We start from the raw sequence: 13,173 nt of genomic DNA on the forward strand, positions 1-13,173 counted from the left end.
AAATAATTGAATCAATGATTATTGAAGGCTGTAGTCTACCCAATCAGGGATCACATTGCCTGAACACAAGTGCACCATTACAGGGAGCCCATCTTTTTTAAATTCTGTAAAGTGCTTAGCCTAATTATTACTTCTGATAAAGTACTCCGCCTAATTATTACTTTGGGTTTTCCAATGTGTGTGTGTCTCTCTCTCTTGATTCCTCTCTTCCTGGGGCAGCTCACCTACTTCCTGGGTTTGCTCATCATCTTGGCATACGCTTCCTGGATCGCCTTGGTAGACCACATTGGCGTGGAGATCTATGGGGCGGCTGTCTTGCTTGGGGCTGGCTCAGCCACCATCCTGGTGACGTCCCTGTCCATGACAGCTGACCTTATTGGCACCAACACGGTATGTGCAGTATGGGGAGGGGGCGGGCAGACATACTTGGCAGATCTGGAATTTGATACCAAGAAATACAGTCAAGAGAATCTTAGCTCTTTAAAAAAAATCAAGGTTCTAGTCCTCATGCCTGAAACATTAACGGTGAAAGTAGGGAAATGTCATGTGACCAGAGAGGAGGATATAGGGGGGAATTTGGACTGGGGGCGTGTAGCAAGGAATTCAGGGTTAGGGTGGCAGATTAGAGTCTTACTTTCTCTATTCTGTGCTCTATTTCCCTGCTCACTTGGCAAAGAGGCACCTTTTACCGTGGTGATTCTCTTTATTGAGCAGGAGGAGAGTAACTGGCCCTATCCACCCCCGGCACAGTACCTCCAGTGACTGTTGCTGGTGTCTATCCTATGTTTCTTTTTAGATTGTGAGCCCTTTGGGGACAGGGATCCAACTTAATTGTTTATTATTTCTCTGTGTAAACCACCCTGAGCCATTTTTGGAAGGGCAGTATAGAAATTGAATTATTAATAATAATAATAATAATAATAATAGTAAATGTTCCGGATACTGGAGCCATCTACTGACTTTAATGCTCATTTGGTTTTCGCTGTTGGCCAACCTTTTGGGTGGTGGCATCCCGTCTATGGAATAGCCTCCCTGGTGAGACTTGCCTTGCATCACCACTTTGTTCTCTTAGATGCCAGGTTTTAAAAAATTGATTTAAAAAAAAAAAAAGTTTTGTATTGTAATTTGTTCATTTTGTGTTGTGTTCTAATTGGATGTTGTAGTTGTGTTGTGCACTACCCAGAGAACTTGTTGTGCGGAGGTTAACCAAGGTGGTGGCGGCTGTTGTCTTTGAGAGCCCTATTCCAATATATGTAAACAGCATCTTTCCTTTCCTTTAACAGAATAGTGGGGCTTTTGTCTATGGTGCCATGAGTTTTACGGACAAGGTCGCCAATGGGGTCGCGGTGATGGTCATCCAAAACTTACATCCCTGCCCGTAAGTTGTGCCATTTGTCGATTGGAAAATTCCCAGGGCTTGCAACTAAAAAGCAGAGTTTAGGAGCCCGTCAATCACTTTGGCAAGGGGCAACCTTACTAGCTTACATGCCTACGGTTCTGTCTCTCTTGATTGAGTGAGTGAGTGCCATCAAATCGATGCCGACTCTTAGCAACCACATAGACAGATTCTCTCCAGCATGATCTGTCTTCAGCTTGGCCTTTAAGGTCTTCTCAGTGGCGCAGGCATTGCTGTCATAATCGGGTCCATCCACCTTACTGCTGGTCGTCTTCTTCTTCTCCGTACACGGCTTAAAAGGCGGGCAGTGGGTGGGGGCAAAATTTAACTTTGGGAAACTTTTCAGGCTGGTCGCCTGGGGAGAATTCCTACCAGGGGAACATCTGTCCATTGCTATTTATGGTGGGGAAGGCAGGAAGATGCAGGCCTTGTGTGCACGGGAGAAAGCCGAGGCTTTGGGGTTCATTTTGAAGCACTGGACCGATTCGCAGACGATAAGTCGGTCAACAGCTATGAGCTGCAGTAGCTTTGTGGAGCCTCCATGTTCAAAGGCAGTCTACCCCCAAACATGAGAAACTGGAGAACACAGATTGTTCTTCCGTTCATGCCTTGTGAATCGGCTTCCTAGAAACGTCTGCTGGCTAGATACTGAGCAATGGGATCCTGGACTCAACAGAACTTTTTGTTTGGCGCTCGCAGGGTGTGTGTATCGGTAGCTGTGACCTAGGATAGCCAGATGGAGCCTCCATGTATCGGATCAGTCTACACCCTGGTTACTAAATGCTAGGGACAGTTAAAAACTTGGCAAGGTCATCCACCTTCGCACCCCACTTGTGAGCTTCCAAGGGTAGTTTGGCTGTCCTCCATTGGAAATGGGATGCTGGGCCAGTAGGAATTTTCCTGTGTTCCAGTGACATGCACAAAACAACCCTCAAGTGGATGGAGCCTTGGGTTTTTGGCTGCTTAGTGGGAATGTGGCTGTGGAAACAACTAGGCTCTGTCTCTATCTTGCTCCTTGCCTTTCTTTCTCTTCCCTCAGGTCTCAACGTTGCTGCGCCAGCTGTGTGACCTTCTACCACTGGATCATGGTGACGGTCACTGGGGGCATTGCCGTGGTAGCCACCATCTGCCTCACCTTCATCATGGTCTGGCCCATCCGTATACGGTTCCGTAAGTAGGCTGATCCCTCTGGTGGTCAAGAGACGGGGGAGGAATAGAAAAGCTAGGGGGCAGGAAGGAGTGGCTGCATCCATGAGGACTAGAAGCAGATCTTTTTCTTTTTCTTTTTGAAAGGCCATAGCAAAGAGTAACTGAAGCCCAAGTGTCTCTAGCAGAGAGGGGTGTGTGCATGTCTCAGAGCATAATACAATGCAGCCCCCTTGCTGAAGTTAAGCAGCTGTTGGTGTGGTCAGTGCCTGGATGGGAAACTCATGTATGCCACTCCTGGGGATTAGGCCATAGCTCAGTGGCAGAGCATCTGCTTTGGTTGCAGAAGGTCCCAGTTCAATCCCTGGCAGCATCTCCGGGTCAGGCTGCCTGAAACTTTGGAGAGCCGCTGCCAGTCAGTGTAGACAGGTCTGAGCTGGATGGACCAAGGGTTAGGAACATAGGAAGCTGCCATATACTGAGTCAGGCCATGGTTCTATCTAGCTCAGTATTGTCTTCACAGACTGGCAGCAGCTTCCCCAAGGTTACAGGCAGGAGTCTCTCTCAGCACTATCTTGGAGAAGCTGCCAGGGAGGGAATCTGGAATCTTCTGCTCTTCCCAGAGTGACTTATCTCCCAGTGCTCAGACATCAAGTCTCCCATTCATATGTAACTAGGGTGGACCCTGCTTAGCAAAGGGGACAGGTCATGCTTGCTACCACAAGACCAGCTCTCCTCTCCTGGAGCAAAGGTCAAATTGTTCCCTTTGCTAAGCAAGGTCTGCCCTGGTTTGCATTTTAATGGGGCACCACTTGTGAGCACTATAAGATATTCTGCTTAGGGGATGGGGCTGCTTTGGGAACAGCCCCTGCCTGCTTGCATGCAGAAGGTTCCAAGTTCCCTCCCTGGCAGCATCTCCAAGATAGGGCAGAGAGAGAGACTCCTGCCTGCAACCTGGGAGAAGCCCCTGCCAGTCTGTGTAGACAATACTGAGCTAGATGGACCAAGGGCCTGACTCAGTCGGCAGTTTTCCTGTGTTCCACGTATTCTTTAAAAGCTAGATCCAGAAGAGTTTTTAAAACTTATTTTTGAGGTTTCTGCGTGCGCACACACCTAGTTGCTGTTGAATTGGTCAAGCTGTCTTTTCAGCAACTCTTCCCTTCTTCTACAGATGATGTCTCTCTTGTGGGCCTAGCAGGAACAAGATCCAGAGAGCTGGGCCACCCTGAGGAAGGAGAGCCTTCTTCTGTGGTCAATTGAAGCTCAACTCCCTGGGAAGGGAGAGCAGGCCCTGAGGAATGGCAAGCACCCGAGACCGGAGGAGGACCAGGGCCATCCTTCCTTTGGGTCTGAGGTGGGGTTTCCTACCATTCTTTCTGTGTACACAGGGAACTCTCTCCTCCACCACCCCCAGCATATTTTGCACAATTTCCCTCTTGTCCCCTACAAATGGCAAGTGGGTGTTTTTGTTTTTTGTCCCTACTACTTTTCCTTTGCACATCACACACTAATTTTGAGGCCCTTGTGAAAGAAGCAACACTTGCCCTCATCTCTCCTCCCTACTGCGGTCAGGCCACCGGTGGGTTGTTTTTGTTATTTTAAAACTGAGTTGTCTGTAAAATATTATAAATAAAGAATTTTTTTTAAAAACTGCGTAGTGGTTTGTTTAAGTTCAGAGACTCTGGCTTTTATTTTTTTATTTGCATTGGTTTGGATGTTAGCTTGTGGATTCCTTCCCAGAGGTAGTGATGTGCATTCTACAGGCCTCCAGACCGGTCCAGACATGGGCAGTTCGGGTTCTTTTAAGGGCGGGGGGAGGGCTTACTTACCCCTCCCACCGCTTTCCCCCCTCCGGCGCACATATTTTAGTCAGTAATTGGGGTGGCAGGATACCTCTCTGCCGCCCATTCCCCTGCTTGGATGCACGTCGCGCGCGTGCTTCACGTCTCCGCGACGTACACACATGCGCGTCATGGAGATGCGACGTGTGCACGCGCAAAAGGCTTCCTGAAGCCTTTTGCAGCTGAGCAGGGGAAGGGGCGGCAGGGGGGTATCCTGCCGCCCCAATTACTGACTAAAATACATGTGCCGGAGGGGGGAAAGCGGTGGGAGGGGTAAGTAAACCCTCCCCCCACCCTTAAAGGAATCCCCCCCCACCCCAGTGCCGGACCGCAGCTCTGCGGTTCTGTGCACACCTCTACCCAGAGGAGGAGTCAGGATTGCAGAAAGATTATAAGCTGTTTCTGAAGCTAGGAGGGAAGTGCACGTGAGAACAGCCCTGCTGGATCAAGCCCAAGGCCCATCTAGTCCAGGATCCTGTTTTGCACAGTGGCCCACCAGATGCCGCTGGAAGCCACAGGCATGAGTTGAGGACATGCCCTCTTTCTTGCTGTTGCTCCCCTGCAACTGGTACTCAGAGGCATCCTCTGAGGCTGGAGGTGGCCCACAGCCATCAGACTAGTAGCCATTGATATTCCTGTCCTCCATGAATTTGTCTTGGTTGTCTTTTTAAGCCATCCAAGTTAGTGACCATCACCATATCCCATGGCAAATAATTCCATAGGACACTTTTTCACACAAAAGTTCACTTTCAACAGATTGAGAACCTGGCCACATCCTGAATTATGTTGCACACAGCTGGAGTATTTTTGTACTTTTCAAAATACTGCCAGGAAAAGAAAACCATGGCTGAACATACAGAAGGGATAGGAAAAGGCAGGAAACCTCTCTAAGAGGTGAGCATAGCTTTTACCTTCCAGGCAAGTACACTTTGAAAATTCTGGGATATGTTCACTTTGATGCCCAGTTCACAGAAGTAGAATACTATTGCTCTAAGGGAGAGGTGTAGCAGAGAGATTCTTTGTGGATTCCTTCTGCACATCCACACCTATAAGGGAAGGCCCCTTTTCCAAATTCTGGGAGGTTCAGAAGATGGGTCATATTGGCACACCTTTCAGAGATCTAGCAGAAAGTCATCATGGCTGGAAATCTACAAAGGATAAAATAGCCAGGAGATTTCTCTTGGGGTTGTTAAGCGCATCCACACCTACAAGGTAATTGGTGAGACTGCCCCCACTTCCCCTGCCTGATGGGGGTCCGCAGAAGATTTGAAGTGCCATCAATATGCAGATGACACTCCGCTCTGCCTCTAACATCAGATTCCAGGGCAGTAGTGGATGTACTGAGCTGGATGCGGGCTAGGAAACTGAAGCCAAATTCAGACAAGAGTGACGTGCTGTTGGTCAGTAGGAAAGCCAGTTCGGATAGGGTGATTCAACTGGCTCTGGATAGGGTTGTAAAGTAAACTGTGGCGTTGAGTCGGTGTCGACTCCTGACAACCACAGAGCCCTGTGGTGGTCTTTGGTAGAGTACAGGAGGGGTTGACCATTGCCATCTCCCGCACAGTAGGAGATGATGCCTTTCAGCATCTTTCCTATATTGCTGCTGCCCGATATAGGTGGGAAACATACCAGCGAGGATTCGAACTGGCAACCTCTGGCTGGGTAGTCAAGTCATTTCCCCACTGTGCCATTAGGTGGCTGTACTCCCCTTGAAAGAGCAAGTGTGCAGCTTGGGGATGCTGCTGGACCTGGCTGTGGTTCTGGATGCTCAGGTGGTGGCCAGGGGGGTGCCTATATACAGCTTCGGCTAGTGTGCCAGCTACGGCCCTTTCTTGAGAAGGCAGATCTGGCCACAGTTACCCATGCTTTAGCCATTTCACGGCTGGATTACTGCAATGTGCTTTATGTGGGGCTGCCCTTGAAGATTATTCGGAAACTTAAAGTTGGTGCAGTTTGCAGCTGAGGGGTTCAATTCAAGGTGCTGGTTATTACCTTTGCAGCCCTTAACACTTGGGAGGGACCCTGGATATCTGAAAGACCACCTCCACATAAAAACATCAGAACAGCCCTGCTGGATCAAGCGCAAGGAGGCCCATCTAGTACAGCATCCTGTTTTACACAGTGGCCCACCAGATGCCTCTGAGAAGCCTACAGGCAGGAGTTGAGGGCATGCCGTCTCTCCTGCTGTTACTCCCCTGCAACTGGTACTCAGAGGCATCCTGCCTTGGAGGCTGGAGGTATTATTTTATATCCCGCTCTTCCTCGAAGGAGCCCAGAGCGGTGTACTAAGTTTCTCTTTCACAACAACCCTGTGAAGTAGGTTAGGCTGAGAGAGAAGTGACTGGCCCAGAGTCACCCAGCAAGTCTCATGGCTGAATGGGGATTTGAACTCGAGTCTCCCCGGTCCTAGTCCAGCACTCTAACCACTACACCACGCTGGCTCTATAGGTATAGGTAATGTGATTTTATGGAATTGTCTTGAGTTTTGTCAACGGCCTTGGGATAAATTTTTATGAAAGGCAGTATATAAACTGAATAGTAAATAATTAAAATGCCAGGGAGGCTCACCTGAGCCAGCAGCTGAAGACGACTTGCTAGAGGTTACCGTGGTCAAAAGCAGGGAAGTGCAGTCCTTCTCGGCCACTGCTCCTCTGCTGCTGTGCTGTTGCTCCCCTAGCAACTGGGATCCAGAGGTAGACTGCACCTGTACAAATGTGCTCCATTGTTGGCCACCATGGGTTCTAGCAAAGAATAGCTCTGCTAGATTAGACCAAATGTCTATCACATACCCAGCACTCTGTTTCAGACAGCAACCAGCCTGTCCCCACTTGGTTGCCCCCCCCAAGCAGGGCACAAAGGTCACAACTGGCCCTGCTGCCACATAGCACCTCCCGGTTGGCCTGCCGCTGAACTTGTCAGGGCAAATCACCAGTGGTAGAATAAACCGCCCTGAATTGGAACAGATGCTAATCCATGTTTAGATCACTGTCAAGACTTGGGACCAGGAACCATCATCATCTTCCTTTTGTTCTGTCAACCAGGGGTGTCGTGGAGGGGGGAGGCTGCACAGGAACTTTGTGGCTTCTCTGACTGTTGGGGTGGGCGGGCTGTTGGAGGGAGAACCTGACCTGCACCTCCATCACTAAGAACATAAGAACAGCCCTGCGGGATCAGGCCTAAGACCCATCTCGTCCAGCATCCTGTTTTGCACAGTGGCCCACCAGATGCCTCTGAGAAGCCCACAGGCAGGAGTTGAGGGCATGCCTTCTCTCCTGCTGTTGCTCCCCTGCAACTGGGACTCAGAGGCATCCTGTGTTCCTTTCTGTCCTCTTCATTCGGACAGGCCTTCCAGTTTCGGAAGGAAGTCTTCTTCCCTTTTATGACTTCCTTGACAGTACTTGTTAGCCTTGCTGGCATCCTCCTGGGCTTAGTGGTACCTTTCCTCCTTTTGGGTATACAATCTAACTGGGCTTCTAGTATTGTGGTTTTAAGTAAACTCCATGCACTCTGGAGCGAAGTGACTCTCCTGGTTTTCCCTTTCAGCTGCCTTTTTACCATACTCATTTTAGAGAAGTTTCCTCTTCTGGAATTCAAAATGTCTGTGTTAGACATCCTTGGTGATTCTCTCCCCGCATGTATGCTGAATTTGATTGCTCTGTGGTCACTGTTCCCTAAAGGGTCGATGACATTGAAATCACACATGTCCTGGGTGCCACTCAGGATTAAGTCCAAGGTTGCCTTCTCTCTGGTCGGTTCCAAGACCAACTGTTCTAGGGCACAGTCATTCAGCATATCTAGAAATTTGACCTCTCTTGTCATTACCTGACTGAATTTCCGCAGTCTATGTGTGGTAATTGAAGTCACCCATGATTACAGCCCTGCCTCTCCTTGACACCTCCCAGATTTCCTGCAGCAACTCCCAGTCACTGTCAGTGTTTTGATCCGGAGCACGTTTCCTTTCGGGCCTTGTATTGTCACCCACAAGGATAAGTTATATATTTTAGCAAGGAAGTTGGCAATTTCACATTTGAGTTGTTCGAGGACTCTTGGATGGATGCCATTCAGCCCTGGCGATTTGCTAGTTTTCAGATTTTCAAGCGTTTAGAACATAATCTCTTGTCACTTCTATCTGACTGTGCTAGCCTCCATCCCTGAAAAGCCTGTTTCAGGAACAGGTATATACTCAGTATCCTCCGCCGTGAAGACCTTTTAGCTTCTCTCCATATCCTCCTCAATAATCCCTTTCACTCCCTCATTATCTAACAGTCCAGCCGCCTCCCCGGCAGGTTTCCAGCGTCTTGATGTATCACTGATGCCAACTGCCCTGGGCCCATTCCTTGTTACTGAAAAGCCGTTCCCTGCAGCTGAATGAGCATGAGCAGAACATCCCAGCATTCGGAAGAGAGGTGTGGCTTGGGCTTGATTCTAATGTGTAGCTGGACATATGCTGTGCAGTGGGAATTGGGGGGGATGAAATAGAAGAAATTATATGACTCTTTTTAATCTTCATAACTACCTACTGACAGTATGTTATTGGGGCCACCACGACTTGAGAAATGAAAAGCATGTATTGGCTCAGTTACAAATACAATCTCTTTATGTAACTCTGCAACAGTTGGTGTAAAAAGAAGTCTCCAGCTTCCTGTCATATCAATTTCTGTTAATATATGTACCCTCCCCCCTGCAAAAAAAAGTGCTCAAGGATTGGGAAGGGGGCTGCAGCTGCACTGACTATTTGGAGGGAGTTGAGAAGAGACCCTCGGCGCAGGTGTGCTTCACACACCCACCCCAAGTCCTGGCTGACCCTCCTCTCCCTTCTAGACTTCCAGCAACAGTTTTCTGCACATTGCCAAAGCGCCCCAAGGTGGGAGCAGGTTTCAGTCGCCCCGGGCTCAGCCCACAGAACAGGAGGGTGGGGCTGGGCTGGCACAGGCCAAGCAGGGAGCACAGCTGTGGGGCAGCTCCTGCCCCAGCCACGGGCACTGCAGGGCAGGCAGAGGCACCTGAGCCCACCCCGGCTTTTCGGGCACAGCTGCACCAGGCTCCCTCTCCTGCTCTTGACGAGACCCTTCTTTCTGGCAGCGATTCCAGGCCCAAAACCAGCGAAGGTGCCTGGCTGGACCATCTCACCTGCCGTCACCCCCAGCATTTCACCAACCTTGGCAAGCCTCATAGGTGGGGCAACAGGGCTTAAGGTGGGAGGTGCCAGTTTGGCAAAACTGTCCCCTGCTGAACTGAGCACAGAGGCAGCGGTGACTCTAGTTAGCGGGGGGAAGCAACCGGCCCTATCCTTCCCCAGCACAGCATCCCACCAGTGGCTGTGGCTGGTGCTTCTTGTCTCTTTTAAAAATTGAGCCCTTTGGGGACAGGGAGCCATTCCATTTGTATCTGCCATTTGTTGAAAAGCAGCATCTAAATGGCCATCTTGAGCTGGCAAAGCATGAGTGGCACCACCCTGTCATCGGCACTTTCCAGGAGAGGGCAGCCTTTCTTCCCCAGTCCTGTTCACACTCAGGCTGACAGAGCTCCCCACGTGGTGGTGTAATATTCCATGAATTCATGTCAAGTTTGTAGCTCTTCTGGCCATCACAACAGGCTCACTTGGGTGAAGGATGACACACCCAAAGCACCCACTGTAAGGTTTTCTTCCTCTTGCTCTCATTTAGCAGGATACAGGCTCATGTCAGACCACCTTCTGCCCCTTCACCATCTTTAGGAGGCACTAGGGCTATGTTCCCCCCCTCTTCTCCACCAGAAGCACCCAAAGGCCGGTGCTCTCCTCTGCATGAATGCCTTTGCCACCTCTTTTCATGAGGGAGCCTCACACCATGAAGCGACACAGAGTCGATAGAGAACATTTTACGTCCTAGCTCAGTAGCAAAATAATTTGCCAAGCAAGGTATACAGAGGTAAACCAACTGCAACGATTGCAACTTTTCCATAGAAATAGTCAGGGAGACTGAATGCAAGAGCTCTTTATTTTTTTTATCGATGACAAACAGTTTCAAACAGATGGGGGGGGTGGAGTTCAACACACCTGTGCTAGCACAAGTGGCTCAGTGGGTTTATAGAAGAACTCAGAATTGTAGCTGCTGCAGAGGAAAAAAATTATATAGATAGGCTGGCAAAAAGCAGAGGCAAGCGTGTGAAATATCTTGGGGGGAGGAAGATAGTGTGGGGGAGGAAGGGGGGCTACATTAATGAATTGCATTACACACAAAAAATGGTTCACACTTAGTATCTAGCTCAAAAAACCTACACAGCTATGCAGCCTACCCTAAGGGGGTGGGGGAAACAAGAATAAAATGAAAGAGCAGCCCTCCGGCAGTCTGAATAAATAAGAATTCATCTTCCGGAAGGAAGGTGGCAGCTTCCCCTTTTCCCTCACACATGGACGAAGTCTTTCGAGTCCTGGAATTCCACCCTGCACAGTTGAAGACAGCGACCTTTGTTTTTAGGCAGAGGTTCTGGTTCTCACAGGAGTCTGCTATACCCCTCCCAGATCTGCAAGGTGTATTTCTGGGAGGGGCAAAAGAAAAAAGAAAAAGGACTTTGTGCAAGTACTGCTTGCTGAATGACTACTTTTGGGAGAGAAAGGCATGGAAGGAAGGCCAGCTTGCCAACTTTCCTTTAAAAACACAGGGAGTTCCCCAAGTACATTCATGAAGTTACCTTGAGTTCCACAACACACACGTTATTAGATGTTTAGAGCCCTTTGATGGGAAAAGCCAACTTTAAATTTGAAAGTCTTTCGAAAAGCACCACAGCCCTGGGTGGTTGGTTGAACTACAGTCTCAGCCAACTGGGGAGGTGGAATTCTCAACAGATCACCAGGGAGGAAACCAACGCGTGGGATTACCAGAAATCCCATTTCCCACATTAATTTTTGCAGGAACATTTAGGTGCACATCAAACTGCTCTCCGCAAGGGAAGCAGTGGTTTCCATGCCCCCGACCAGGTGGATGTGCCGCTGTAGGCTGAAGCCGCCCACTTGAGGGAGTCAATACAGAGCCCCGAGCTGGTTCCAACTTCCCGCTCACAGTGTAGAACTCCTGACAAAAAAAATCAGGCCCCAGCCCCGCATCTGCTCTAAGAATTACCTCCTGCTCAGCCGCCACCTTCCAACATCCCTGCCTAGCCCAACGCCTCTTTTATGGAGTCTTTACTTCAAAACCAATATAATCCCCAGTTTCCACTACAGTTCCTCATCGTCAGTGGGAGCTAAGAGAAAGGCCAGCATCCTTTTTCTTCTCTGGGACGAAGGGCACAAATTCCCCCTTTTGTGAAGCGCATGGTAAATCTTACAGGGGGGGAAACCCCAAAGAAACAAAGTTGTTTTCACAGAGCAGAACCCATTAAAAGCAGATGAAACCACACCCTCGTAAAACCCTCCACCTCACTGCCACAGATGCGCCGGCAGCCTCCCTAGAACTGCTGTCGTCCGTCCGAAGAAGACGCCGAGCGACCAACATCACACCGAAGAGATCTTAAGCAAAGATTGGCGCTCTAATTTTTAAGCATTTGAAGGGTTTCTATAGATTTTTGTTAAGCTTTGCAGCATGAGGATTTCCCCCCCTCCCCCAACTACCAGAGACAAACTTCTACAAAAATATCCAGTGCTTATTTGAAAGCATCTCTCTTTTAAAAAGGGAAAAAAAACACAAAAAAGAACTCCATCCTGTCACAAAAGCCCATTAGGAACGTGGGTGACGCCGCATGCGAGTTTCAAAGCTGGGATGCAGACAGCAAAACCGTGCATCTCAGAGTCGGGTACCAGCTGGCTGCTCTCCAACAAGCGTGGCAGATCTCCTCCTTCTGGACGCAGTTGCTCCCTAAAACGTCAGATGCCGCCTTTTTTTTCTTTTTGAAAGGAAAAAAATGGTGTTGGGGTGTGTGTGTGTGTGTGTGTGTGTGAAGATTGGTACATGAACAACTCTGAGATGGGGGGTTTTCCTTTCCCCACCCTGCTCTGAAAAGTGAAGCCCTGCTGGCAACGAGAAGAACGGAATCGAGTGATCTGGCTTCCAGGGTCCTTCTCTCTCTCTCTCTCTCTCTTGATCTGCGTCAACGGGGATGGAGGGGGGAGGGATCTCCGCTGACCACTTAGTTCTTCCGGGGCGAGTTGGCTGCCCCCCAGCGAGGTGCCAGTCGGTCCTCCGATGCTCGCTCAGTCTCATCCCTGGTCAGTCTCCTCGTCTCAGTGAGCTAGCAGTGGGCTCTCTTTGTCTCTCTCTCTCTCTTTCTCTCTCTCTCTCTCGAGCTCTCTTCTCTCCTCTCTGTTGGTTTCTCTCTTTTCCTCTCCCTTCTCTCCTGTTGCTCTCACAGAGTTGCTTCAGTTTTAGCAGTGGAAAACAGGTATCCATTTTATTTTATTTTTATTACCCAGAATAAAATGCTGACGAACTAAGCTCCACACAAGCTTAGCTCTCCTCCTGCAACCTAAGAAAGAGCGGGGAGGAAGAGAAGCACAGTTAGTGGCCCCAAGCCAGGGCTGGAGTTCCAAGGCAGAGCCAAGCCAATGCCTGGCCTGCAGGAGGCCCGACATCCAAGGCCCAGAGCTGCGGCCCGTGGGACCAATGAGCTGGCCAGAGGAAGTGCCCCGAAGCACTCACGACACAACCCACCCAGAGGAGGGCAGCTGCTCTCCGAGCCGCCCTTCTCCGCTTCGGAGAGACCAGCAGAGCGCCGAGAAGCTGCACTGCAGCCCTCAGACCCACCCCCCCGAGGAGAACAGCGTGGGCAAGAGATGCCGATGCAACTGCCAGGTCTCCCCTCCGCACCCCACCAAAG

General features: G+C 49.8%; 2 protein-coding genes across 2 annotated transcripts in view; one reads left to right on the top strand and one right to left on the bottom strand.

Moving 5' to 3' along the window:
* The window catches only part of MFSD12 (major facilitator superfamily domain containing 12), a 32,487-nt gene extending 28,292 nt beyond the window's left edge, over positions 1 to 4,195 (top strand). Inside the window, exons 7-10 of the mRNA XM_053303613.1 lie at positions 220 to 390; positions 1,284 to 1,378; positions 2,436 to 2,566; positions 3,714 to 4,195. Coding sequence (XP_053159588.1) covers positions 220 to 390; positions 1,284 to 1,378; positions 2,436 to 2,566; positions 3,714 to 3,802 — 486 coding nt within the window. The 3' untranslated portion in view covers positions 3,803 to 4,195. The remainder of the gene's footprint in view (positions 1 to 219; positions 391 to 1,283; positions 1,379 to 2,435; positions 2,567 to 3,713) is intronic.
* A 6,147-nt stretch (positions 4,196 to 10,342) lies between these two features.
* The window catches only part of UPF1 (UPF1 RNA helicase and ATPase), a 29,326-nt gene continuing 26,495 nt past the window's right edge, over positions 10,343 to 13,173 (bottom strand). The window contains exon 24 of the mRNA XM_053297106.1: positions 10,343 to 12,822. The gene's annotated coding sequence lies outside the window, so the exon portion shown is untranslated. The remainder of the gene's footprint in view (positions 12,823 to 13,173) is intronic.

This window comes from Hemicordylus capensis, chromosome 2, assembly GCF_027244095.1.
Source record: "Hemicordylus capensis ecotype Gifberg chromosome 2, rHemCap1.1.pri, whole genome shotgun sequence".
NCBI classification, from domain to species: Eukaryota; Metazoa; Chordata; class Lepidosauria; order Squamata; family Cordylidae; genus Hemicordylus; species Hemicordylus capensis.